General features: G+C 41.5%; 1 protein-coding gene across 1 annotated transcript; it reads left to right on the top strand.

The window, feature by feature from the left end:
• Nucleotides 1-848: 848 nt before the first annotated feature.
• Nucleotides 849-25,293, top strand: LOC308101242 (uncharacterized protein). Its single transcript, XM_080450640.1, has 15 exons — nucleotides 849-945; nucleotides 5,907-6,007; nucleotides 7,054-7,303; nucleotides 8,806-9,099; nucleotides 10,234-10,348; nucleotides 11,579-11,727; nucleotides 17,082-17,192; nucleotides 17,348-17,386; nucleotides 18,686-18,709; nucleotides 20,528-21,112; nucleotides 21,240-21,400; nucleotides 21,484-21,704; nucleotides 21,848-21,971; nucleotides 22,889-22,980; nucleotides 24,416-25,293. Exons 1-15 carry the CDS (start codon nucleotides 870-872, stop codon nucleotides 24,564-24,566), a joined length of 2,493 nt encoding a protein of 830 aa, XP_080306766.1. The 5' UTR covers nucleotides 849-869; the 3' UTR covers nucleotides 24,567-25,293.
• Nucleotides 25,294-26,145: the final 852 nt, after the last annotated feature.

Genomic DNA, 26,145 nt, shown 5'->3' on the forward strand with positions numbered 1-26,145 from the left:
CAAATATAAATAGTGTAAACTTCAAATGAAGTGACTCCACTTCATTTCTGGGAAGGAACTCTTACCATGCAATAATAGTATAGGTAATATTATAATTAATTTACATACATAGTCTACTGATATAGTTACCATGCAATAATAGTAGGTAATATTATAATTAATTTACATACATAGTCTACTGATACTGATAATTACCATTGAGTGACTTGTGGAAGCATCAGGCACCTAAATGTGTTTCAACAGCGACATCTACTGCAGACATGTAGGTAAAAACTAGCCCTGAACATGACAATCATGGCGCAACTTCTCCATTCACAACCCGTACATCGACATAAACGTTCACATTTCAAATACAAAGTGCTTATTTATGACCACGGATGTAAAATCTTAAAACGCTTAGGTCTAAGTACCTGTATTTTACGTATTGTTCAATAAAAAGCATTTTAATCTGATCGGTGGCCATTTCCTCAGAATTGTCTCCATACACTTTCAACTACGCGACCCTATCGGTTGGAAGGTGTATAGCACGCTGATACATTATAACTCTATGAAGAAATGGCCGTCAATCAGATTAAAATGCTTTTTATTGAACAATACGTAAGATACGGGTACTTAGACCCAAGCGTTTCAACTTGGTACATCCCTGGCCGTGGGGTCAGCACTTTATATTTGAAATGTAAACGTTTATGTAGATGTACGGGTTGTAAATAGAAAAAATCCCCAAACCAAGAACAAGTTGCACCATGACGCTTGTGACAGACGAGCGTCACGTGAACCATGGCTTGGTAAAACCGAAAGTAAATCCGTACTTTTTCCAAGGAGCAACAATAAAAATGGAGTATCTTTCCTTCCAAGTTCGTGTTTGTACCATGAGGTCATTGATGTGGATTTATTTCAACATTCTCCTGGTCATATGGAGCAGCTGTTACAACACATCTGTGACAGGTAACGTTATATACAACTTATTATTATAACTTAAAGGTTATTACAGTGTAGTGACGGATAGAGAGAAGGTACATTTTTACCAAAAACATGAAACTGCTATTTTGTCTCTGCTAACTAGGCTATTAGGGTGCGTTCGGAAATTACGCACCGGAGCACACTCGCCTATTAGTTTGTATTGGCCAGTGCGCTCAGTGCTGTATTTTCGAACGCGCCCTAAAAGTAACTAGGTAATGCAACTAGACAGCCTAGGGTGTCAGAGTGTTAGTGACTTTTCTCTCTCTCTAAAGCTGGCTCCAGACCAATCCAAATCGGCCCGACTTTGGGCCGATTTGGCTTCGGGAAGCGTCGGCCAGTCGGTTAGGGGTCCGTCGGCCAGTCGGTTAGGGGTCCGTCGGGACCTTTTCGGCCGACCCAGAGCCGACCGAACATGTTCAGCTTTTTAGCCGACTGGCAGAGCAGTGGCAGTGACAACAAAGGGCTGTCGGTGTTGCCAGATTATGTGAGAGAAACAAGCGACCATGTCTATGAAAACCTACATTCACTGTTTCTCGTTGTTGCTCCCAGAGAGAGAGAGAGAGATTGATTGATTTGACCTAGTTTTGCGCAGTTTTGGTGCGCAACACAACCCTCGTTTAAGTGAATTGCTTTCACCTGCTGCTGCTGTGTGGAGCGCAGTGGTGGAAAAAGTACTCAAATGTTTTACTTAAGTAAAAGTATCAATACTGCAATGTAGAAGTACTCCGTTACAAGTAAAAGTCCCGAATTAAAAATGTACTTGAGTGAAAGTACAAAAGTATTGGTATCAAAATGTACTTAAAGTACCAAAAGTAAAAGTACTCAAATGTTTGAAAATAGCAGATCTACAAGCTCACAACGCGTCGCTTCGCGACGCGTTGTGAGCTTGTAGATCGGCTATTTTCAAATAGCCTAGGTATAAAATAGAGCTAAAGTGGTTACTGTATGTTTTATAATGTAATAATTTATATCTGCAAAGTAACTAATAACTAAAGTTTTCAAATAATTGTAGTGGAGTAAAAGTAGAATATTTTCCTCAGAGATGTATGGAGTAGAAGTAAAAGTACTGAAAATTAGAAATACTCCAGTAAAGTAAAAAATCCTCAAAAGTGTACTTAAGTACAGTACTTGAGTAAATGTACTTAGTTACTTTACACCACTGGCGGAGTGTGCGCTACAGGGCATATCTCCAAGCCAGGGTGACCTACCCAGGCTCATGAAATTCATATGCAGGCATAGTAGCCAATTAGAATGAAATCCGCAAAAACGGACTCATATACTGATACAGAACCATATATTGGCTATTATATTATGGCTGTCGGGTGGAAATCTTGTATGTTCCTTTTTTATTATTATTTAAAAACAATTTAAAATCGTGAAAATAGCCAATCTACAAGCTGTAATTATTAATAATTAAGAAATACTATATTTTAAAGAGTGAAAAATCAACTAAAGTCATTATTAGTGCAAGTTCATTCACATTTCATTTGAATGAAAATAACTTGTGGGTAAAATACATTCTGTGAATCTAATGTGATTAATGTGACCCCTACTTCAGTCAGTGAAGTCCAGGGCTGAATGTGACATATTGAGACCTATATAACTAAATATTGGTCATTTGCCAACACATTATTTTGTGAAATAAATGGGTTATATTTCACAGATAGTTATACTATTCTTATAATATATTAAAATACAATGATCCTTAACCTTCAAGTTAAATGCATTATTTCCGTGGACTTAAAAATCATTTTTGGACTTAAAAATCATTATTATTTTTTTGGATGGCCTTCCTGCCCTGGCAGGAAGACCGGGCAGGGCCTTTGTGCCCTCCAAAAAATTACAACACCAAAGGCCAAGTGGCCTTGCCCCTAAAATGACGAAATTCCAGGCTTGAATGCAATAGATGTACTCTGAGTCTGTTACAAGTAAAAGTCCAGAATTCAACATTTACTTGAGTAAAAGTACTAAAGTATTGGTATAAAAATGTACTTAAAGTACCAAAAGTAAAAGTACAAAAATGTTTGAAAATAGCAGATCTACAAGCTCAGAACGCGTGCATCGCAACACGTTGTGAGCTTGTAGATCTGCTATTTTCAAATAGCTTATAGGTATAAAATAGGGCTAAAGTGGTTAATGTATGTTTCATAATGATTTATATCTGCAAAGTAACTAGTAACTAAACATTTCAAATAATTGTTGTGGAGTACAAGTATAGACAATTGGAAATACTCCAGTAAAGTAAAAGTACCTCAAAATTGTACTTAAGTACAGTACTTGAGTAAATGTACTAGTTACTTACACCACTGCACGTCAGTGAAGAAAAAACGCTGGGAACATCCCTAAGTGGCTTTGCAGGGAAACAAGCCCAAAGTCGCTTATAATAAGCAGACCTGGCAACGCTGGCACGCTAAAAGTCAAATTAGCACATGAATGGCCAGTCGGCTGACAGACTTAAATGGTAACTTTTGCCAACCGAATACCAGTCTGTTGCAGTCTGGAGTAGTCTGCAATAGTCTGGACGAGTCTGTTTGGTGCGGAGTTGCCTTAACGCTCTGACAGGCGCGCTGCTACTACCGTGTGTCGTGTGAGATCTCCCACTTTAATAAAAAATAAAAAAAACTATTTCACTATTCACCGAAACAAAGGCAGTTTTGTGTTGTTGAAAGTTTCGGTGAGTAGCGAAATAGCTTTGTTTACTATCCTACAGTGTGTAATCCCTGGTCGTCGGGGAATGCAGGGCCGGATCTAGGCATGGGCAAGGGGGGGCAATGCCCCCCCAAATGCCCTGAAAAAATGTTGTTGTTTTTTTTGTGGGGGGGCTTGTGAAAGCTACATTTATGTCATGATATGAAATGTGAGTTTACCATAATCAAAATAATCCTTAATCATATTCCATCATGTATCATTGCACAATTCAAATAATCCTCTGCCCTGATTTTCCACACACACAGTCACTTTTTGTGGGGCTTTTTGTTACTTTATTTTGGTTTTAGGGTTAGGGTAGGGTTAGGTTAGGGTTATGTTGTTTAATTCTTATTTTTGCCTGATTTTACCGATTTATTATCTGACGGCCCGGGCCCTCCTGGGTCGCGGGCCCGGAGGCGGCCGCCTCCCTGGCCTCCCCGGACGCTCCACCACTGGTACCTGCCTTAACACAGCCAGCAGCGTGCTGCGTGCGACTGACTGTGTCAGGATTCGAGGCTACACTCACACACTCACGTGCAGCATGCGTCTCCTTCCCCTGCGCCTAATGGCTGTGTATGGGGCTAACCTCGCGTCACCAGTCTTTCCACCTCGGAGGAAAGCCTGGTATGCGTTACTAAAGACCCGTGTGATCCGGTCTAGGCCACGCCTACTGAAAAAAAAGAATTCTCTTTCCGGATTGTCGCGATCCGGTTTTGCGGTGCCGCTTTGTTTTGGTTCCCCAATCCCTATTAAAATGGAATAGAATTTCCCCGTGGGATAATACAGACGCTAAATAGTCTCTGGAAAGTAGCCTACACTCATATTTATATTTAAAAAATAAGCTAAACTACGCCGCATCAAGGATTATATTAGGACAAACCTATTTTGGGGTGAAGTCTTTCAGGATTGTCGCGATCCGGTCGCCTGATGATGCGGATGACGCGCCTGGTGACGTAGGGCAACTTCCGCTCCCGACCGGATCATAGACCGGAAAAGCTTTGCTTCCCAGGCTATATGGGGCCGACGCGTGCTTTAGCGTGATTGTGTGAGTGTGGCTTCAGGAAGTAAATTCCTGTCCCAGAGGTCCCAGCTGTTGGTACACGGAAGCGCTTCCCTTCGTCTGATGTGTGGCGCAGCATGCATTTTGACGACGCATGCGCACCTGCACTAGCCTTGCGTAGCCGGACTATATCACTGTGCTTTTTTTTTTTACACTTTTACTTCTACTCCACTACATCTCAGAGGCAAACATTATACTTTTACTCCAATACAATTATTTGAAAACTTCAGTTACTAGTTACTTTGCAGATATAAATGATTACATTATAACACTTTATATTAATTAACTTTATATAAATTAACCCTTTAACCCTATTTTATACATGGGCTATTTTCAAACATTTTAGTACCTTTACTTTTGATACTTTAAGTACATTTTGATATCAATACTTTTACTCAAGTCAATTTTGAATTCCGGACTTTTACTTGTAACAGGGTACTTCTACATTGCAGTATTGATACTTTTAATAAGTCAAATTTTAGAGAACTTTTTCCACCACTGACTATACTATATCAACTCTCTTTCTTGATAATAATATTGCGGTTTTATATCACACTATATGATTGATCACACACTGAGATTTCACCAGGATGAGATCCAGACCAACACCACACACAGCACACTGTACATTTGTCTAAATACACATTAAACATTACAGATTAATATCTCTACTCTAAATCCATTGTTTTGTTTTAAAGGGGAATACCACTCATTTTCAACATTAAACTATGTCTTTAATACACCTTAGAGCTGTTGTGTGGAAATAAGAAAAAAGTCCCCCCCCCCCTTCTATGTTGCCTAGAACTGGATAATTGATTGAAGTCATGTGATCAGTGACATACGCAGGGTGTACTTTTGGCTGAGGGGCGGAGCCAAAAGTACCCCCTGCGTATGTCACTGATCACATGACCTCAATACTGACATGACCTCAGTACTGTAAGAGTGAGCATTGGTCTGCTTAAATAGTGGCTGAACTATTAGGATCGTAGCCAAATGCGATTGGAGGTTGAGATTGGAGTATATCGTACACAAACACCTCTTTTTTTTCCTTTTTCTTTTTGGTTTGTTTGTCCAATGTCCACCACGGTGAAGTCAAAAGCAAATTTGGACATGTTGACAGTAATCATTATATTATATTTTATGTTGAAAATGAAATGTTAAAAATGAGTAAAATGTATATTCTGTTTTTGTTCTACAGGTCAGAGGGTGAAGGTAGAACCAGAGGTGCTGTTCTACCCTGGACAGACGGTCAACCTGCGCTGTGCCTTTCGAGACCCCACAGGCATCCAGCTCACACAGGTTAGAAACATCATGCGCATGCACGCACGCAAGCACGCACGCACGCACGCACGCACGCACGCACGCACGCACGCACGCACGCACGCACGCACGCACGCACGCACGCACGCACGCACGCACACATATCACCTCAGTCTGACATGACAGTCAGCAGTCTGTCAGCAGGGAGGCATTACGTCCTCCCGCTGGGGGCTCCCCACTGGCAGGTGAGCCAGTAGGGTACAACAGCAGTGGCACTGGCAACACAGAGATGTGTGGGGAGGAATTAATTGGCATAATGACTAAATTGGGAGAATTGGCTAGTCTTAAAAACTAGTCTTATCACAACAAAAGAACATCACACAAAGACAATCATTAAGCTCTATTTCCTTACTAATGACAGCAACAGAAAGTAAACAAACAAACATCAAAAACAGTTACTTACTGAAGAACAGGAGGGGAAAAGACAAAAACAATCCACCAAACGAACGATACCATTATTGCTGCAATCAGCTGATTGTCTTGTGGAGAACTTTACTATCATATCTGTAGGGCCACTTGAACGTGTCATCTCGATGAAATGAGAAGTGCCTTGTTCCATTAGCAGCAGCAGTAAAGCAATAAAGGTTTAAATCATCCCATCATATCTTGGTAACAGAGAGCTTCAAGGCAGCTTTATCTAAACCCTGATTGAGTTGCGAGCCTGCATATTGGCTTTGTGTGTGTGTGTGTGTGTGTGTGTGTGTGTGTGTGTGTGTGTGTGTGTGTGTGTGTGTGTGTGTGTGTGTGTGTGTGTGTGTGTGTGTGTGTGTGTGTGTGTGTGTGTGTGTGTGTGTGTGTGTGCGTGCGTGCGTGCGTGCGTGCGTGCGTGCGTGCGTGCGCGTGCGTTCGTGCACACACAGCAGCAGTTGACTGGCCCCTGCATCACCAGCACCGTAGCCATAAAGTGCTTAAAAGATGCCCCATCAGATATTACAGCCATAATAAACGAGGGCCACGGTGTCCATGTGCAGCAGCCTAGACTGAGAATGAGTTTATTTAAACCTGTGTCCTCCTCCAACCTGTAGGTGTCATGGATTTATGAGCCCAAGGAAGGAGCCAGGATCAACATTGCTAGTTATCACCCCAAGTTCGGCACCAACTACCCCGACTCACCCCAGAAGGGGCGGGTAACCTTCACCACGACCCCCCCGAGCATGGCGAGCCCCACCATCCAGATCACAGATGTCAAGATGTCCGACGAGGGCAGATACGTCTGCGAGATCGCCACTTACCCCATCGGAAACGAGCAAGGCATTACCTCCTTGGTTATGCTAGGTAGGTTGGGTACTGATAAGTGTGTGTGTGTTATTTACTTATTGAACATAAATTGTCTTTATACAGATTCATTATAAGATTGTGTCTGTATGCACCCTGCCGTCCCTATTTAGTGCATGTCCTTATCAAAGGCTATGTAAATAAGGAAAGGACAGATACATCACTTTCATCAACTGGCAATTCCAGCTGCCAGATTCATCGGCAGCTGGTCTAACCACCCCTTACATCTTCTGATCTCCCCTCCATTCATTTATCTCCCTGCTCTCCATTTGGGTGTACTCATTATCTGTGGTTGCTCTTGCTATTTGTTCTTCTTTACTTGGTGGTTGTTGTGAGTGGATGTGCAAGAAGACCATGTGGGACTCTGGATTTGTATGGAGTTCTTAACTCTCTCAGTGCCAATAAAAAAAAAAATAGTTGCGAACTTTGCCAGAATGTTTTTTTTGTTTTTTCAAAGAAAAAAAAAAGTGCTTAGGAAGTGAGATACAGCCTTTTTCAGTTATAGGTTAAACAAAGAGTGGATGGAGCTGCAAATCTTCAGATAATGATATCTTGGGTTCTGAACACTTTTTTTTAATTTCTTTTTTATTTTTTTTAAACTCGGGATTTCTCGTTCTGGCACTGAGGGTATAACCCGAAAACTCGGGATAACTCGGGGTCTGGCACTGAGAGAGTTAATTGCGTTGTATTCTTAATCCTTGCTGTATTCTTGTGAGATGTTTTGTTTCATTCAATTTCTGTTAAAATGTTGACATGCTTTATTGACTAAAGATACATTTGCTTTGCCAAGGCTTTGCAAAATACATTCATAGCTGAGCAATCACATCATGTACACAGTTTACTGCATTATAAACACTAGCCCATACCCGGTCGACCCAAGACACCAACCAAGACGGACACCAAGACGGACAGACAGAGGTTACTCCAATTATATAGTAGGATTATTACATAAACACATACCAGTACCACGCACACACACACACACAGACACACACGCACGCACGCACGCACGCACGCACGCACGCACGCACGCACGCACGCACGCACGCACGCACGCACGCACGCACTAAACCTAAATGCTTATGCATGCTGTGTTCGGCCTCATCAGCCATCTTCGCACCCACAAGACATCGTGAAGTCAATGGTCATCTTCGCACGCGAAGGACGAACATGTATATAATTTAAAAAAATTGAGAGATTTAGTGTAAAAGATACAAAACCTATTAGAGTCATGTAAATTGTGTACGCACAGTCACACACAGCACATGCACAGTGCATGTATATTTATAAACACATATTAAATATTATCATGAGAGATAATCACATTTATGTTATATTAACCCATACAATCCTGGTCTTAATTTAAAAGCAGGATTTTTGCGTTGGCTATTTTCGATTATTTGTGAAAAATCTTGAAAGCGAGAACTACTGATTTAGAAGGCATTTGTAGAATCGGCCTCAGGTCTGTTATTAACGGTTTTATTAATCGTTTGTCCCTCCAGCCAAGCCCCAGAACACTGCCTCCACGGTCACCGTGGTGGCGGGGGAAAAGATGGCGGTGGTGGCACGCTGCGAGTCGGCCGACGGCCGCCCGGCCGCCCAGATCTCCTGGGTGACCACCGCCAGTGGCAACGCCACCACCGCGTCCAAGGCGGACGGCAACAACATGGTGACGGTGACCAGCGAGTACAAACTTGTTCCCCGGGCAACGGATAACGGCAACGACATCAGCTGTGTGGTGTCTCACCGAACGCTGAACAAGCCCGAGAGCTTTAAGATGAAACTGGCTGTGGAATGTAAGAGAACATGCGCACACGCATGCATGCACGTGCGCACACGCACACACATGTTTGTATTACTATACTTGTAAGGACATAAAACCCTAACCATAAAGCGGAAAATAGCTTGTACTTGTAGATCAGCTATTTTCGGTGTGTGACACTGGCGCACAGTACAAATCAAGTACAAATCAGGCATAAACCCCTAAATCTTACCTAATCTAACCACCCAAGTCGCACCCAAACTGTCCAAAACGTCACTTCAGCGCGACCCGAGCACCACTGACGTCATTACAGAGCGCAAGGGGTGTAATGAAAACAAAACAATAGTGCAGCATAAGTTTTACAGAAGAAAAGGCGAGCAGCATTCAGTGGACAGACGGAGAAATTCAATGTCTCCTAGCACTTTGGGGGGGATGCTTCAATACAAGCGAAAGTTGTAGGAATGTGCAGGAACAAGGCAATATATGAAGACATATCTCGCGGCATGGCAGAACATGGGTTCACCAGGTCCTATCTGCAGTATCAGAGGAAAATAAAGAATTTGAAGAACACATATAAAGAGATAAAAGTCTAGACGCCTACGTCGTTACCACGGTAACCAAAGCAGATATGTCGATGCAGGGCGGCTTTGGGTTGACGTTGTTTAAATCAGTCTAAACACACAGATCCATTCGACTTGTCTCTGTTCAGACTTCATAAAACAAATCGGATTCCAATCTGGATATGGCACAGATCTGATTCAGGCTAGATTCAGGCTGGATTTGGCTGCCAGTGTACACAGTGTAGACTACACTGTGTGCAAAAAGCCTAATGTGTGAAAATGTAAAAGGAGAAGGACTACATTATGTAGTCCTTCGCCTTTTATATTTTCACACACTAGGCTTTTTTTTGCAATTTTTTCATCCAAAACAAAAGCTAAATTTCTCTCTGGCCAAATACTCAAATGTACTCCAACCCAAATACTCAATGTACTGTAGCCCAGACACTCTTTAAGTACTATAACCCAAATACTCAATGTACTGTAACCCAGACACTCTTCAAGTACTATAACCCAAATACTCAATGTACTGCAACCAAAATGGCCTAATCAATGTAGTGTAACCCAATTCTTTATTTTCTCTCTCCCCTCCTCCCCCTCCCTCTTCCTAGTCCCCCCTCAGGTGACAATCGCGGGCTATGACAACAACTGGTACGTGGGTCGTTCCAATGTGGTGCTAACGTGCCAGGCCACCGGGAACCCCATCCCCAGCTTGGTCACATGGAAGTAAGCCTGTCCCAGACTAAGGATTTGTATAGTCGAATCTGATTGGCGACTAATTGCCAATAGTTTTTTTTTTGCATGAAAAAACTGAGATTGGCTGTCGAATCAGTCTGATTCAAATCATTCGAATCAGTCTGAATCATTCTCAGTCTCAATCAGTCTCAATCAGTCTGATTCGAATCAGTCTGATTCAAATCAGACTGATTCAAATCAGTCTGATTCAAATCAGTCTGATTCGACTGCCAATCTCTCAGTCAAATCATGCAAAAAATATGTTATGCAATAGAGGAACATTCCATTTGGGCTGTAGGGGTGCTTAGTGTCTAATTTAACATATACTTGCTTGGTTTCTCCCAATAAATCCTGATGGATATCTTATTTTTGGCAAACTATTAGTTAATTAATATAACCAACTAGGCCAATCTCTCAGTCGAATTTTTTTTTTTTTAAGTTGAAAAAACGTTCCATAATTCGACTTAGAGATTGGCAGTCGACTCAGACACCCCTCGACTGATTAGTCGACTATTCGAATAATCGAGGTCAGGCCTACATGGAAGACGTGAGTACAAGGACATGGACCCCTCCTCTGTCTGTCACTCTCTCTCCTCCCTCCAACGGTCGTCCAGTTAAGAGTCTCTCTCTCCATCCATCATTGTACGCTTCATTAGATCGGCTATCCAAACGCTTACAAAAAAGGGGAGGTTCATTTCAATTCATAATAATGATCATATCAGAATAATTAATTGGAGTGATTAGGCTGCTAATCTGCAGGCTGACAAACAGATGATCAGTTGATAAAGAATAATGATGAGGGGTAAAGGAAAAACTAGCTTTTATATTAAAGGTCGGGAGAACGCTTGTCACTGCTATGGTTGGTGTCCCTCAGGCGGTACAAACGAGCTGCTATGCTAACATGCTTCTGTCGGTCTCTCTCTCTCTCTCCTCACCCTGTCATTTCAATTCAAGTTTTATTGGCATGAACGTTATATGAACTATAACGCCAATGCATCAATCTCTCTCTCTCACTCGCTCTCTATTTCTCTTTCCTAGGTACAGTACAGTGTGAACCCCAGAATTATTTGATTTCTACATTAAGACAGGTTCAGGTGACGCAACGCATTAGCAGTCAATGTGCACCTGGCCAAATAATATTATTTCTTCATGCTTGTGTGTGTGTGTGTGTGTGTGTGTGTGTGTGTGTGTGTGTGTGTGTGTGTGTGTGTGTGTGTGTAGTATGACAGGGGAGATCCCAGACACTGTGGTCATTGAACAGAACAAGTTGACAGTGCTGAGGGTGGATATATCCGTTAACAACACCTTTGTCTGCGAGGCCAACAACCGTCTGGGAGTCAGCAAGGACCAGGTCACCGCCGTCGTCAGAGGTAGGTGGCCACGCAGGCAGGCAGGCAGGCAGGCAGGCAGGCAGGCAGGCAGGCACGCACGCACGCACGCACGCACGCACGCACGCACGCACGCACGCACGCACGCACACATACACACGGTCAGAGGTAGGTGGCTACACACACACAAACTGATAGGTAAGAATAATCATTCTTGCCAGGCCTCGGTCAAATAATTAGCATTCTCATTTATCTAAAGCTTATTATCCATGCAGGGCCGAAGGGTGTCTTTAACAAGGAAACAACTTTTTGGTGTGTCCTATGTCCCAAAGGTTATTATATATTTTTTGTATTATTTACTGTATTATTTAGATTAATTTATTATCAATGGAAATGAGAAATGTGCTATTATTGCAGTCACACAGCAAAAACAATACATTGTACAAAAGGAGTAATCAAATAATAATTAAATGAAAACAGTTTAGAGTGTTACGTCCTTAATAGGTGGTCTAGGGGATTAAGGGGCAATAACATATATCCAGTGAAAAGAATGGAGGAAACTGATGGATAAAAGGAATATAGCGTTTTATTAACTAGTGTCTGAATAAAGATAGGGAAAACTGACTGGTGAGTGCCAAATCTAAATACCATAAAACCAAAACCCTGCTAACTACTTAACAATGGAAATTACTTCTCTAAACACAATTAAACAAAACCTATTACATTAACAATCAAAAATGCAGAGGGTGGCACTCACACCTTACCCAATGTGTTTAACAGAAAATAACTATGTGATGAAAATGTACAGGGTACCCCAAATCTTACCTAATGTTTCCCTAATTGAAAGAATATACTGAACAGAAGGCTGTGACACATATGAAACAGGCCGGGTTTTGACACATAAGACTGTAGGTCTGAACACAAACAGTCTCTGTCTGAGCATGGTGGAAGGGAGAAGCATAGATATATATAAAGGCTAGATGACTCACCCGCGCTGCTGGCCAATGGAGTACGACGTTGCCACATGGCGGCCATCTTGAAACAGTCATTCATAACATTATGTCTATGGAGCATATACTTTAAAATAACCATAGCGTGCTCAATTTTCATCCGATTTTCAAACGGTTTGGTGTGTTGTAAACACCAAAGATGTAATAAAATTATAAAATTATAAAATTATAAAAAACATGATTTTAATTATAAGTATGCAGTATCATAACTACATCTTTGGTGTTTACAATACACCAAACCGTTTGAAAATCAGATGAAAATTGAGCACGCTATGGTTATTTCAAAGTATATGCACCATAGACATAATGTTATGAATGACTGTTTCAAGATGGCCGCGGTTGAGCTACGCTTGCGCCGTCCCCTTGAGCCATCTAGCCTTTATATATATCTATGGGGAGAAGGGCCAATTGTTAGTTCACAGGTGTATTTATAGGAATTGAATGGAGATGATTGGTGGACTGATTATTGGGGATCCAATGGGATGTTGAGGCGGAGTTGAGGGATGATTATTCACTGATGAGCTGGACCTGGGTTTGAGGAAAGAGTGAGAACAAAGATTGTTAATTTAGCAAGAAACACATTCTCCATTGGAGCCACTAGAGGCGAAGTAGTACACAAATCCTACAAATGGTCTCCTAAGTAGGCGTGGTCGTCTTCTCCCCCGACCATGTTATGTTTAGCAAAATGTCATGATTCCCAATCATACCCCATCAACCAAGACAGTTATTAAAGGAGAGATCCGGACATTTTAAGTGTTATCTTTGATGTGTCGCTAATCACTCACCATCATTGAAAGGGACGTTGAGTTATTCCAGAGAGTCCCGTGTCATGCAGTCTGGCGACCCCCTCCGTGGCATAATGGGAGCCCGTGTAAGAGTGAAATTCGTCTATTATAACCGATGCAAAGTTAGTTTTTTCTCTACTACTGCTCATTGTGGAGTCTCATGATACTCAAACATGCACTGAAAGTCGCGCACGAGTTATCGTTTGTGCAGAACTAGACGACGCTGGTTGCTTACTTCTTCCACAGAACCTGGCGTCTGTGGAAGAAGTAAGCAACCAGCATCATCCCGTTCTGCATGAACGATAGCTCGTTCGCGACATTCAGTGCACGTTTGAGTATCATGAGACTCCACAATGAGCAGTAGTAGAGAAAATACTAACTTTGCATCGGTTATAATAGACGATTTTCACTCTTACACGGGCTCCCATTATGCCAACGGAGGGGGTCGATAGACTGCACGACACGGGACTCTCTGAAATAACTCAACGTCCCTTTCAATGATGGTGAGTGATTAGCGACACATCAAAGATAACACTTAAAATGGGCGGATCTCTCCTTTAATGGAAAATTATATTATTGAGCATTGGAACACACATTTAATTTAATTTTTAATTTGTCCATAATGATTTTCACGTACTATATTCACATATATAATCTCAGTTAATCAGTTTTTAGAACATCTTATAGGGACAGAGCATAGAGTTAAAAATAAGGGACAGAGCCCTCTATGTCTCGTCCGTCAGACTGCAGATGGACTCTTCAGATATCTTCCCAAATCCCCGAGAGTATGTTGTTGGGATAGAGAAAAGTCGATAACAAAGTTGATTTTCTCCTTATTTGTGTATCTAAAATAAGCAATTTCAGTATGAATATCTTGTACATATTGTGTGTCTTGTGACGATCGGGTCCAATATTTAGTTCAGTAACCATGGAGATAAAGAATGGTTCAGAAGCTGTGTTCACGTTGACTCTTCCATTGGAATCAATAGACTCCAACTTGCTTCCTGTCTCCTAAAAACGCGCCCGCCTACGTCACGCAGAAACGGGAAGTAAACCGGAGAATGCGACTCTTGCTATTTCCCTCTTGGGTAAGAATCAGTAGAACGGGAGAGAAGCATACACGTAACAAGAGAAAAGAGCAATCTTTTCACCATAGTGAATTTCATGCAGTGCTTCCTCCCAGTGTGTTGTCAGATCTTGAACCTCATGTAAATTGTTGTTCATAAAAGCGAGGCCCAATATAAAATGCTTCCAGCTCTCATACTATATCGAACTCACGTAGGTAAAATGATGTATTAAAATTAGGCTCAACGGCTCGCTAGATATCTCGATTGATCAAAGCAGCCAACCATGAATAGCGGCTGATGAGCGTTCGGCATCTGAATAGGATGCGGCGGGGGGCAGGAGACCTTCATACATATTAACCACTTATAATATAACCGTATACAATTTTAGGCAAATTTTTCTAAACTTTTCAAATGTTTCCAAAAATAGTCGAAGTTTAAAATAGCGGTAATAAAAAAAGTGGTTAATGCCTGCAGTTTCTAAGAACAAACTAGGGGCTGTGTTTTATGTTAAATGGTTAGGGGTTAACACAAAGAAATATGAAAAAAATCTCGATGTCTTTGAGCCCAAGCCAACAGACATCGGTAGGGTTAACCTGCTGCCAGTACCAGATGGGTGGGGCTTTATCGACGGTCACAAAGCGAGTTAACAGGATGTTTTGGCAACCACACAGAAGTATTTTCAGGGCAATACGTTCTGCATTCTGCACACTTTTTCATGCTGGGGGCTGCCTTATGGTCTGTAGGGTACGGTTAGTGGGCCTGGCTGCTCTGTCCTGTGTGTGTGTGTGTGTGTGTGTGTGTGTGTGTGTGTGTGTGTGTGTGTGTGTGTGTGTGTGTGTGTGTGTGTGTGTGTGTGTGTGTGTGTGTGTGTGTGTGTTAGAGGTCTTCGGGTACAGCATGTAACCCGAAATACCCGGGTTCTGACGGGTCGGAACCGTTACAGTTTGTCTCGGTCTCGGGGCTCCGACTGGGAAATGGACGGTTCCACTAATACCCGAGAGGACCCGAGAGGACCCGGCGAGGGGGGGATGGAGGCAGGGAGGGGGGTCGCTCAGAAGACAGTTGACTGGCAGTGACGCAGTCAATGACTGGCTGCTATTTATATTATCATATCACTACATCATGTTAGATCATTTACCTAAATGGTGATATATTAACAAGGATAGGATGATTAAAATATCTTTATGCCTTGATGATCGTCTTGACCGAAGGCTCTGTCTGTATCAGAAACAACTTTGGACAGGTGGAAAACTTTAGTTAAACTTGCAGAGTGACGCATTACTTTACCTGAGTTACATCTTCTGATAGTTGTACTTGAATGTTGACATGAAATAATAATCCTGTTTAGTGTTTCACTACCACGAGCGCGAAAGACTACAGCGCGTATTGACGGCGCTGATCAACACACTAGGCTAGGATAAAGATACCAAGTATTCGACAGTGATGTCATTGCTATGCTACGGTAGTAGCACGGACTCTACGCCATGTTCGAAGTTGTTTTAAATCTGGTTTAAAGATAAGGATTCAGTGATGTCACATCACTGACGGATCCTTGGACATGTGACCGACTCATGTATATATGCCAGTTATATCAAATATTGTTGATTAATGTAACGCTTTGGTCAATGGTTCAAAATAGTAAAACAGTCGAGTTGTCATAACGTGTTGTTACCCGGTATGCTCTGCAAAGCACAATGGAAACTCCAAAGCCGATTATAATGTTAAACAACAGAAATTAACGTGGATTATAGTTGACAATGAAGAAGGATTGCACACATTTAAAGTTATTTTGTATTTATTAACTGTACAATGACCATTGACTGGGATTATACATCACAAACTACATTTAGGTAAGAAAGTATGAAACAAGTCTTATTTAACGCTGGACAACTTGTAGTAATGACGTTGGCAAACAATTTTGGCAGTCGGTTCCGGGTAATGTTTTCGCGGGTCCATTCGGGTATTGGTCCTTCATATTGGACTATAGGCCGGGTCCATTCCATTCCGGGTAATTTTTCCACAGGTCCATTTGGGTACGGGTCTTTATATTCTACCCGCGAAGACCTCTAGTGTGTGTGTGTGTGTGTGTGTGTGTGTGTGTGTGTGTGTGTGTGTGTGTGTGTGTGTGTGTGTGTGTGTGTGTGTGTTTCACAAATGTCAACGAGGTCATTGCGACCTCGTTGACATTAATTGTCTGCCTTTGAAAATAGCATGTCTGGACCAAAAATACATAGTAAAAAAAAGGAGCCGAGATACAGCATTTTTAAGTAATAAAAATGAATGGAAGTGAATGGAGCAGTAAATCTTCGGATCGTGTTATCTCTGGTTCTGAGTGAAAAAACTCGTCCAAACTCGTCCATGGCAGGCTGAGCCATAGCAGAATTTGACGAATTAACTCGTCCATGGCAGGCAATGAGTTAATGGAGACCAGGCAGGAATCAAACCCGTGAGCTTTGGGCCACGAGACCATTTTTATCACAGCAGACTTTTAATATAATGTTATAACAGTTGTGTCATGGATCACTGTCTTTCAGAGGGAAGAAGATCAACTGCATGGGTGATTGCAGGGATTGTGACTACAGTGATCATCATCTTGGTGGCAGCAATACTGGGATATTTATATTGGAAAAAGAAGAAGCAAACTAGTAAGTCTTGAACTAATTTGTTAATTTATATATATTTTTAAAATCCATATTTGACACATCCATACATCTGTATCTATAATGATAACAATGAGAAGATCTAAATGATTAGTGTCTCCATACTGACCTCTCACTGTCTCACATCTCAACTTTTACAGAACGATACAAAGCCACAGCCTCCATCATATGTCAAGGAGGTAAGAGTGTGTGCGTTAGGGTTTAACACCGGGATTCCCGGGATGCGGGAATATTTACCGTGGGGGAACTGACTTTGGTTCCCGGGATCCCGGTGTTTTTCTTTTCTTTTTAGAAATGAATACTAATTAGTAGAAAGGCCTATCTACAGCGCGGAGGAATTACTATTATAATTAGCCAAGTTACTTGCCGCGTTGCCGACCAGGGCAGGGTCCCATCGTCCCGTTGTGAACCAATATGGGACGCACTGAATGTAACAGTATAATGAACAAAATAAAACACAAGTGGCTGTGATGCCCCCTGCCTGCCCCGTTTCCTCTGCTGTCAATATGGTAGACACCAGTTGACTAGTTGAGATTCAACATCAAGTGAAACGCTGCATAAACATCTGAACCGTAGGTTTGATTTCGAGCCTATATTCCAGTTTAAAATGCGCGCAAGCCAAGCAATGCTTTTGATAGAGAGAGAGGAGAGACTGGAGAGCTGGAAAGAGAGAGAGCAAGAGAGATCGCGTGCGAGAGAGAGAGAGAGAGAGAGAGAGAGAGAGAGAGAGAGAGAGAGAGAGAGAGAGAGAGAGAGAGAGAGAGAGAGAGAAAGTATTAGACCGATGTGGTCCGATTTTTTATCATCCTTAATGTAGCCTACCCTACCTACACTTGCATTTTAGAACGTTCAAACTACCATTTTACTAGAACTACCCAGTAGAACAAGTGAACTGCACAACAGCTGCTCTCTCAATGATTGTCAGTGGCAGCGCATGCATGTGCACATCAAAATCACACTACAAAACCCGACATTTGATCAACAACAACAATATAGATTAATACATTTGACAACATAGGCCTACAGCCAACATCCCAAAATGTAGTCTTAATATCCAGCAAGTAGCCTAATATAAATTAATAACTGCAAACAAATTACAAGTTTAGGCTATCAATATCCTACAAAAGTAGAGATAAGCTGTGACCTCACCGGCGCTCTGATGGACAATAAATAAATAATCCTTTTGCAAACAACATCCATGTTCTGTTCTCTTGTCAATAATGATACAAATAGAACGTTTATGTCAGCAGCTAGAATGTGATAGTTTGACATTGTTTCAGTGCGTTTTGGGTGCACAGCGCAGCTCCTAGTTTAAATTAGTGTGTGTGTGTGTGTGTGTGTGTGTGTGTGTGTGTGTGTGTGTGTGTGTCTGATACTGTACGTGTTTACATGCATGTAATCTTTGAGTGTGTGCGTAAGAACATGAGTTATACACAAGCATAGATGATAATATAATCCAATATTTCATATTGTTTCAGATGAAGGACAGATCTTCCTGCAGGGTGAGAACACTCTAACTTAAATATATTGATTATATAGATTACAGTCAAAGTGAATGAATCCAGGGTTGGGGCGTTGAGAATCTGTCAGGAGAGAGTTCCAGAGGGTGGGGGTGGGGCTGCCACACTGAAGGCTCTGTCACCAAAAGGTTTGCTGCTGGAGAGCAGAGGACTGTAGGGTCTGTGACGGAGTATGATGATGTAAGAGATCAGACAGGTTACAGGTAACTACGGGGGGGGAGGTTTATAGGTAAGGAGTTTGTATGGGATGAAATAAGGTGGGTAAGGGTGGTGGTGATGTGCTGCCAGGGCTTGGTGTGGGAGAGAACCCGGGCAGCTGAGTTTTGCACGTACTGGAGCTTGTCCAGGGCTTTGCTGGGTAAACTGAACAGGACTTCATTGCAGTAGTCGAGACAGGAGGTGATGAAGGCAGAGATGAGGGTCTGGGAGTGAGGGACGGAGTCTGGAGCCTCATGGTGGCGCTATAACAGGACGATTTGTGTTTTACTGCACTGATATGTGTAAAACTTTGTATGCGCACTCCTTAAAGGCCAAGGAAAAACCTTTGCCCTGCATTTTTCACATCTGCCTATTATAGCGCCACCAGGAGGCCGACTTATATAAAACACATTTTTGGATATTACTCCTTCAGATTTTATCCAAATTTCACCCAAATCGGTAGACATGATCTCTATTATAGTCATGTGATGAAGACGGATCTGTTAGGTTTTTCATATTCCATCCTGATTGGCTAAGATTGACATCTAATGTTTGCAGAACTGGCCCGTTTTGAACGAAATGCCGCAAATCATGAACACAGCGTCCAATTGTGGTGAAACTTTGCACGTACATTCGCACTACGTTGAGGAAGAAATGCCACCCTTTCAACATTGCCCTATTATAGCGCCACCAGGAGGGCGATTTTTGCAACAAAAAAAATCATATTACTCCTACAAATGTTGTCCAAACATCACACAAATTAGTACATATTATCTATTTGGTCAAGTGATCAAGATGGATCCGTCTGATCCGTCCGATTTCTCACATTCCAGCCTGATTGGCGAATTCCAAACATTGCTGGCCCACATTAACCTACCTGACCTGGCGGAGACCTGTGCTCTGAGGAGCACTTTTTCTAGTTGCTGTTCAGTTTGAGTAGATTAGACGTCATCATGTTTTTATTACGTGGTTGACTGGGGGGAGGAACTGAAGCCAACTAGCAGCAGATAAATGGAGATGGAAAAAGTACAAAAGTACTAGGCCTGTCCCCGACTAAGGATTTCTATAGTCGAATCTGATTGGCCAATAGTTGCCTATAGTCGACTAATAGTTGACTAATGCAACCCCCCCCATTTTTAAAATTATTTTTTTTGCCATGATTTGACTGAGATTGGCAGTCAAATCAGTCTGATTCGACTGCCAATCTCTCAGTCGAATCATGCAAAAAAGATGTTATGCAATAGAGGAACATTCCATTTCGGCTGTAGGGGTGCTTAGTGTCTGATTTAACATATACTTGCTTGGTTTCTCCCAATAAATCATGATGTATATCCTATTTTTGGCAAACTATTAGTCAATTAATATAACAAACTAGGCCAATCTCTCAGTCGAATAATAATAAAATAAAAATAAAAACACTTTTCATAATTCGACTAAGAGATTGGCAGTCGACTCAGACACCCCTCAACTGATAAGTTGACTATTCAAATAATCGAGGTCAGGCCTATATATATATATATATATATATATATATATATATATATATATATATATATATATATATATATATATATCCATGTGTTTCCATGTGTTCCATTACAGAGCCATCAGAATCCAAAGAGATGACTAACATGAGAGACATGTCAGTAGAAGAGGAGGAGCAGAGAGATGACATCATTCCTATTACATCACCAGAACCACGGAAATGGATCCAAACTAGTAAAAGATGGAGGAAACAGTTAGAGAAGCTTGCAAACATTGATGACTGTAAAGTTACCAAAGTTGGGAGTCTTGTGTTCGTCGCAGGTGAAGAATTCTGCATCGCAAAGGGAGGTGAAGGAACTGAGGTCTTCTTGGGGTTAACAGAAGATGGCACTGAAGTCGCAGTGAAAAGAATGACTTTAATGTCCTGCTATCATATGCTGATCCACGAAGAACAGTTTTTACGTCTTCCAAAGCTTGATCATCCTTCAATTGTACGATATATTGGCTTTGCAAAGGATGAGACCTTTGGTTACCTTGCTCTTCAGTTATGTGAATTCTCCCTGGCAGAATACATCACTGAACAACTTTCTGAACTGGAGAGGAAACAACTTGCACATCAGTTCCTCCAGAGCTTAAGTGTTCTTCATCGCCAGGATCCTAAAATTCTCCACCGTGATATCAAGCCCCAGAATGTGTTGATTGGTAAGCTACGAATTAAAATTCAATAAGCAAATAATATCAGAAATATAAGCAAAAATATGCTGAATTTATTTAGCTAAATCTAAAACCCATTATTATATTGATATACTGTACCTAATTTTCCCAGCAGATATTCAAAGCAAGGCAAGACTATCAGATTTTGGAATAAGCCGAGAATTACCCGAGGGACAAACGTTCCTAGTCACAAAAGTCGCAGGAACGAAACACTGGAAGGCAAAGGAGACTTTGGACAATGATCACATCCCATATAAAAGAAGCAGTGATATCCAGGTTGTTCTTTTATTCTGTGTGAGAACAATTTAATTAATAACAACATAAAAATGTTCTTACTCATTTTCATGCTCATTCTAAAGGTGGCTGGGATGTTGATATACTACATCCTTTCTGGAGGACACCATCCATTTGGCAAAGGCGCTAGATGTGAAGCCAACATTCTGGATGGAAAGTACAATCTGGACCATGTTCAGGATGTGGTTGCCAAGGATCTCATTGAGAGGATGATCAATGAAGAGCCAGTGGAACGACCTAGAGTGGAGGAATGCTTGGCTCATCCCTACTTCTGGATAAACAAGAGGTACAATAGAAAAGTTTTCCCTTCCACACATTATTCATGCATTCACTGATATCTGAACATTATTTCAGTTCATCATAATCAGATTGATCCAGTGTGAAGGTACTTATATTATAGTCTAATGCTTTCAGTATTATTTTTTCCAGGAGAGTAGAGTACTTGAGAAGGATTGGAAAGGAGGTTGACAACTGTCCAGATGATGACAAGGACCTCATCACTGTACTGGACCAGTATGCTGAGCAGGGACAGTTCAACACATGGAAACACAAGGTGAGTTTATTGGCAACATTGTGAGAGAAAGAAAAAAAAGAACACTCACAATTGCACTCCAACCTTTGTTTGCTTTATTTCTCTATTAAAAAAAAAATACATTCTACGGTATTCATTATTTCACTTTAAATACTGTTGCAAAACTCTTCAGTGTAACACAGAAATATTTTCTACAAAGAGTCAGATCAGAATAAGATGAGACAGTCTATATTAGGAGCTCCTATGAGAAACATACCAGACACCATCTAGATGTAGAATCTCCAGCATTCTATTTAACAATGAAATTCATACATTTCTAACAAGAAAGGTCCGAGTAAATGACGAGGTTAGTGCTTCTGATACGGTATGTCAGCTTATAGTCTCAGATCTTGTGACGTGTGGCACAGTTAGACATCTTTCATGATCTAAGATGTGCTGAGTCAACAGCTGGCATGATAAGAATCTTTACACTGAGGTTCCCTAGACACTTATGTTTTCCAGAATGTTCATCCCAGCCTTAAGTCAGTCTCCAGTCTCACCAGAGCCCTCAGTTGGTGAAACACACTAGAAGTGGGAATGAATGAATATTGCACTCTTAATTCCCTTACAATACCTTTGTAATGCCTTTAAATGCCTCTGTGTATGAAATGTGCTATTAAAATACACTTGCCGTGTCAAGCTAACTAAAGCATAATTTAAAGCTCATATCCAGCTTTATGTTCCCAAGTCATTCATTTAATATTCAAGCTGTAAGTGTTTCAGGTCCCCACCTGAGTTGCTTCTTCTCATTGGATAATGAGAGCTCTGTAATGGTAGAAATGGAAACATCATAGTCTGACATTGTCTTATATGTGCGCGTGCGTGCGTGCGTGCGTGCGTGTGTGTGTGTGTGTGTGTGTGTGTGTTCAGATGATCTTTAAGTTGTATATTTTTTCCAGTTACCACTTGAGTTGAAGATGGATGAAGTGAAGTCGTACCCTGAGAACTCTTTTGGACTGCTGCGCTTCATTCACAATCTCTATGAGCACTAGTAAGTTTAATTACATTTAAAAACAACACAAACTTAAAGGGGAATTTTGCCCACGGTTTTCTTACCTTTTCTATGATGTTATGATATCCTAGGATGAATGGTACGGTATAACATTTTCATAACTCCATCCCGGGTCCGCCGTAGCTAAAAACGTGCACCTATGGGCCTTGCGCTAAATCGCGTATTTTAATCGCTTTTTTGTTTCTTTTTTTTTGGAGAACTGACGTTCATAGTGACAGAACACTATGCTACATGATTGTCTTGAATGCGCCCTACCGGAAGTCTCGCTAGAGGAGATTTTGTGTAGGTCACCAAAATGTATGGATCACTTCTCATGGTACACTTTCCCTGGGTGTAAAGTGTCGGTCCAAGTCTGTTGTGTGTCACTGCAGTGGCGCCGGCGCCTGTTTAATTAAAGGACACTGTGTCCCCCCACTATTCAGTTCAGCCGAAAACATTTTTTTGGAAAAAAATAAAATAAATTGAAAAAAAAAAATCAGTCCAGTCCCCCGCACCTCGCGACTACCGCGAGCGCGAGGTGGGGGGACCCAGGCTGGGTGGGTCTCAGAGACCACCAGCAGCAGCAGCAGCAACGCTGCCTGTGGAAGCTGCTTTGCCACCCAATAAAGAGAATGCAATTGCAATGCCACCAGCCCCAGGACTGGATGCAGAAGTGTCCCAGGAGGCTCCTCTCGCTGGGACTGCTGCTGCTGCTCCTACGGTGTGTGTGGATTCATGCTTGTATTCAACTGACTCTGACTTACCAATTCAACCATTTGTTGGTTGAATTGGTAAGGACACTGCCAGGTCTTTATGGGACAAAGGAACGTTATTGCAATCAAGAGTGGTTAACAAATCGAGACTGGCTTGTGTTGTACAGTACTAAAAGACGACTGATATGTCACGTTTGCCATTTTGCCATTTTGTCTCTCGAAACCTGATCAACTTCTCAAAATGTGGAGAAGACAACTTCACTTCTACTGGTGTCAACAACTTCCTTATTACTAAATAAAGTGCCCATTTTTGTTTAAATGATATGTCATGGAGATGGAGTTCTTCAAATTTTCATTAGAGCAACCTTGATTTTCCCTTAAATAGAAAGACAAAATTACCTCTGACATCTACACTTCATGGAGTACAGTTTTTGAACCGAATTAACCGAAATAACCGAATTAACCCCCCATAAAATGAACAAACCCACCCAGAAAAAAAAATACGAAAATGTTCGCGCGCACATGGTCCGTGCGCACGCGTGTGCAGGCGTACAGTGACATAACCACATAACAACCATATAACTATGTTAGTCTTATGGCCAAACTTCTCCTTTATATATATATATATATATATATATATATATATATATATATATATATATATATATAATCACTTGACTGTACATGTTGTGACTCCAGTGATTACTGCTTTGTGTTCACAGTGCTGAAGAGGCAGCTGGTGTTGACCTGATGGAGATGTTTCCTGATCTGTTTGGATGTGTTTACCAGTTTGCCCAAAAACAAGACTGGAACTCAAGGCCAACCCTGAAGGACATGTTTCAAACAGAAGATGTCTTCACCAGTTCTGTATGAAATCCACAAACCCTTTAGAGAAAGACACTTTTCAGTCTACCAATAAAGAATCAGTATTCAATGACCATCGGCATACGTGTGCCACCGGTGTGCGAACGGTAGTATGAGGCCCCTGGCTGCAGCTCAGTGTCACTGCCCCCCCTCCACAGATTTTTTTTACAGAAATGATGTAAATAGATCCAATATTCTGGTGCATTTTGGGAGTTTGATACTTTTATCAGGCTTTACTAACATGGGGTCCATTAAAAAGCTAAAAGCAGGCCTACAGAAATGTATTTGATGACTGAAGAAATTGAAGAGCAATGTTTTTTTTTTTCATGAGGCCCCCTAACTCTTGAGGCCCCAGGCGGTCGCCTAACCTTGCCTACAGTTAAGTCCGCCACTGAGAGGACATTGAATGAACTGAAAAACAACTTCCCAAAACAACAGGTTTGGGGATCTGTCTGGAATTGATTACATGAAACTGGCACCTGTGTGTTTAGTCTCAATGTTTGTAAACAAATAATTGGTCTATACAGCTTCAGTTTGACTATACCTCTACTACGTACAGTAGCACCCTGAAGGTGACAGCTGAAAATAGACAAGACAGTTAATGGTGCGATGCGAGTATGTTATTTTTATATCATTGGGTTTTAGTTTTTATTGTTTTTTTTTACTTTATCTTGTGGATTTTTGGGCGGTGAAACCGCCCCTATATGTGAGGTTTGGATATCGACACCCATTGCACCCCCCCAACCCTGCGCTGTGATTGGCCACCAGTGTACCCCCCTAACCCTGCACCGTGATTGGCCAATCACAGTCTATTCAGGACTGTGATTGGCTATTGAAACATGACACATGTGCATAGCCCTATAAATAGGACTATGCACTTAAAAAAAAACATTTATGTTTTTGTTTAAGTTAGGGGTGTACAATGGTTGGTCCACAATATTACTTTTCTTTAAGTGAACTTCCATCACTGTGATGACCACTGTGACTACACCGCCCACTTCACACTGGGTGTGATTTATTATTATGTATGTGACGTGCGCAATGAGAGGGTGATGAGGCCTGTGTTTCTCTCTGTTACATCGTCCAATTGTTTCCTTCTTTGCTCATGCCGTATGGACATACAATCCCATATGACAGACAGGCACTGATGGACATCAAAACGGCCATCACTCATCATGTACATAAATGTCTTTTGGATGGATATGCTATGTGTCAATATGTAGATGGTGTTATCTATTTTTGTAATCCTTCTTTATTTTTGTATTCCTTTTTTATTACCCCCCCCCCCCTTCTCTCTCTTCTTTCTTTTTTCTGTAAATAATCAAAACGATAGAACTTGCACAAAAACAACCAATGTGGTCTGGTTTATATTCTTTCTGTGAATGAAAATGAACTTCTTTGCTTCTTTGCACAATCCAGTGTATATCCACTGTATCATATATTGGTCATTAAATCCATTGATAGATATTGGGGCCGCCATGGTGATCAGATTTACTGCTTAAAGGGTACGACCACTGTGGTAGAGGTTTGGTTTGTGTAGTTACCTTGCCATGATATAACTCCAAAGGTGCACGGACAAGAAATAAAA

Source organism: Gymnoscopelus braueri (genome assembly GCF_963280865.1).
Source record: "Gymnoscopelus braueri genome assembly, chromosome: 15".
NCBI classification, from domain to species: domain Eukaryota; kingdom Metazoa; phylum Chordata; class Actinopteri; order Myctophiformes; family Myctophidae; genus Gymnoscopelus; species Gymnoscopelus braueri.

Excerpts from the sequence above, each read along its gene's own strand:
- LOC308101242 (XM_080450640.1), top strand. The coding sequence starts at position 870 with ATGAGGTCATTGATGTGGATTTATTTCAACATTCTCCTGGTCATATGG. Across the intron at positions 6,008-7,053 it reads CAGGCATCCAGCTCACACAG|GTGTCATGGATTTATGAGCC; the intron begins GTTAGAAACATC and ends TCCAACCTGTAG. Across the intron at positions 7,304-8,805 it reads TACCTCCTTGGTTATGCTAG|CCAAGCCCCAGAACACTGCC; the intron begins GTAGGTTGGGTA and ends TTGTCCCTCCAG.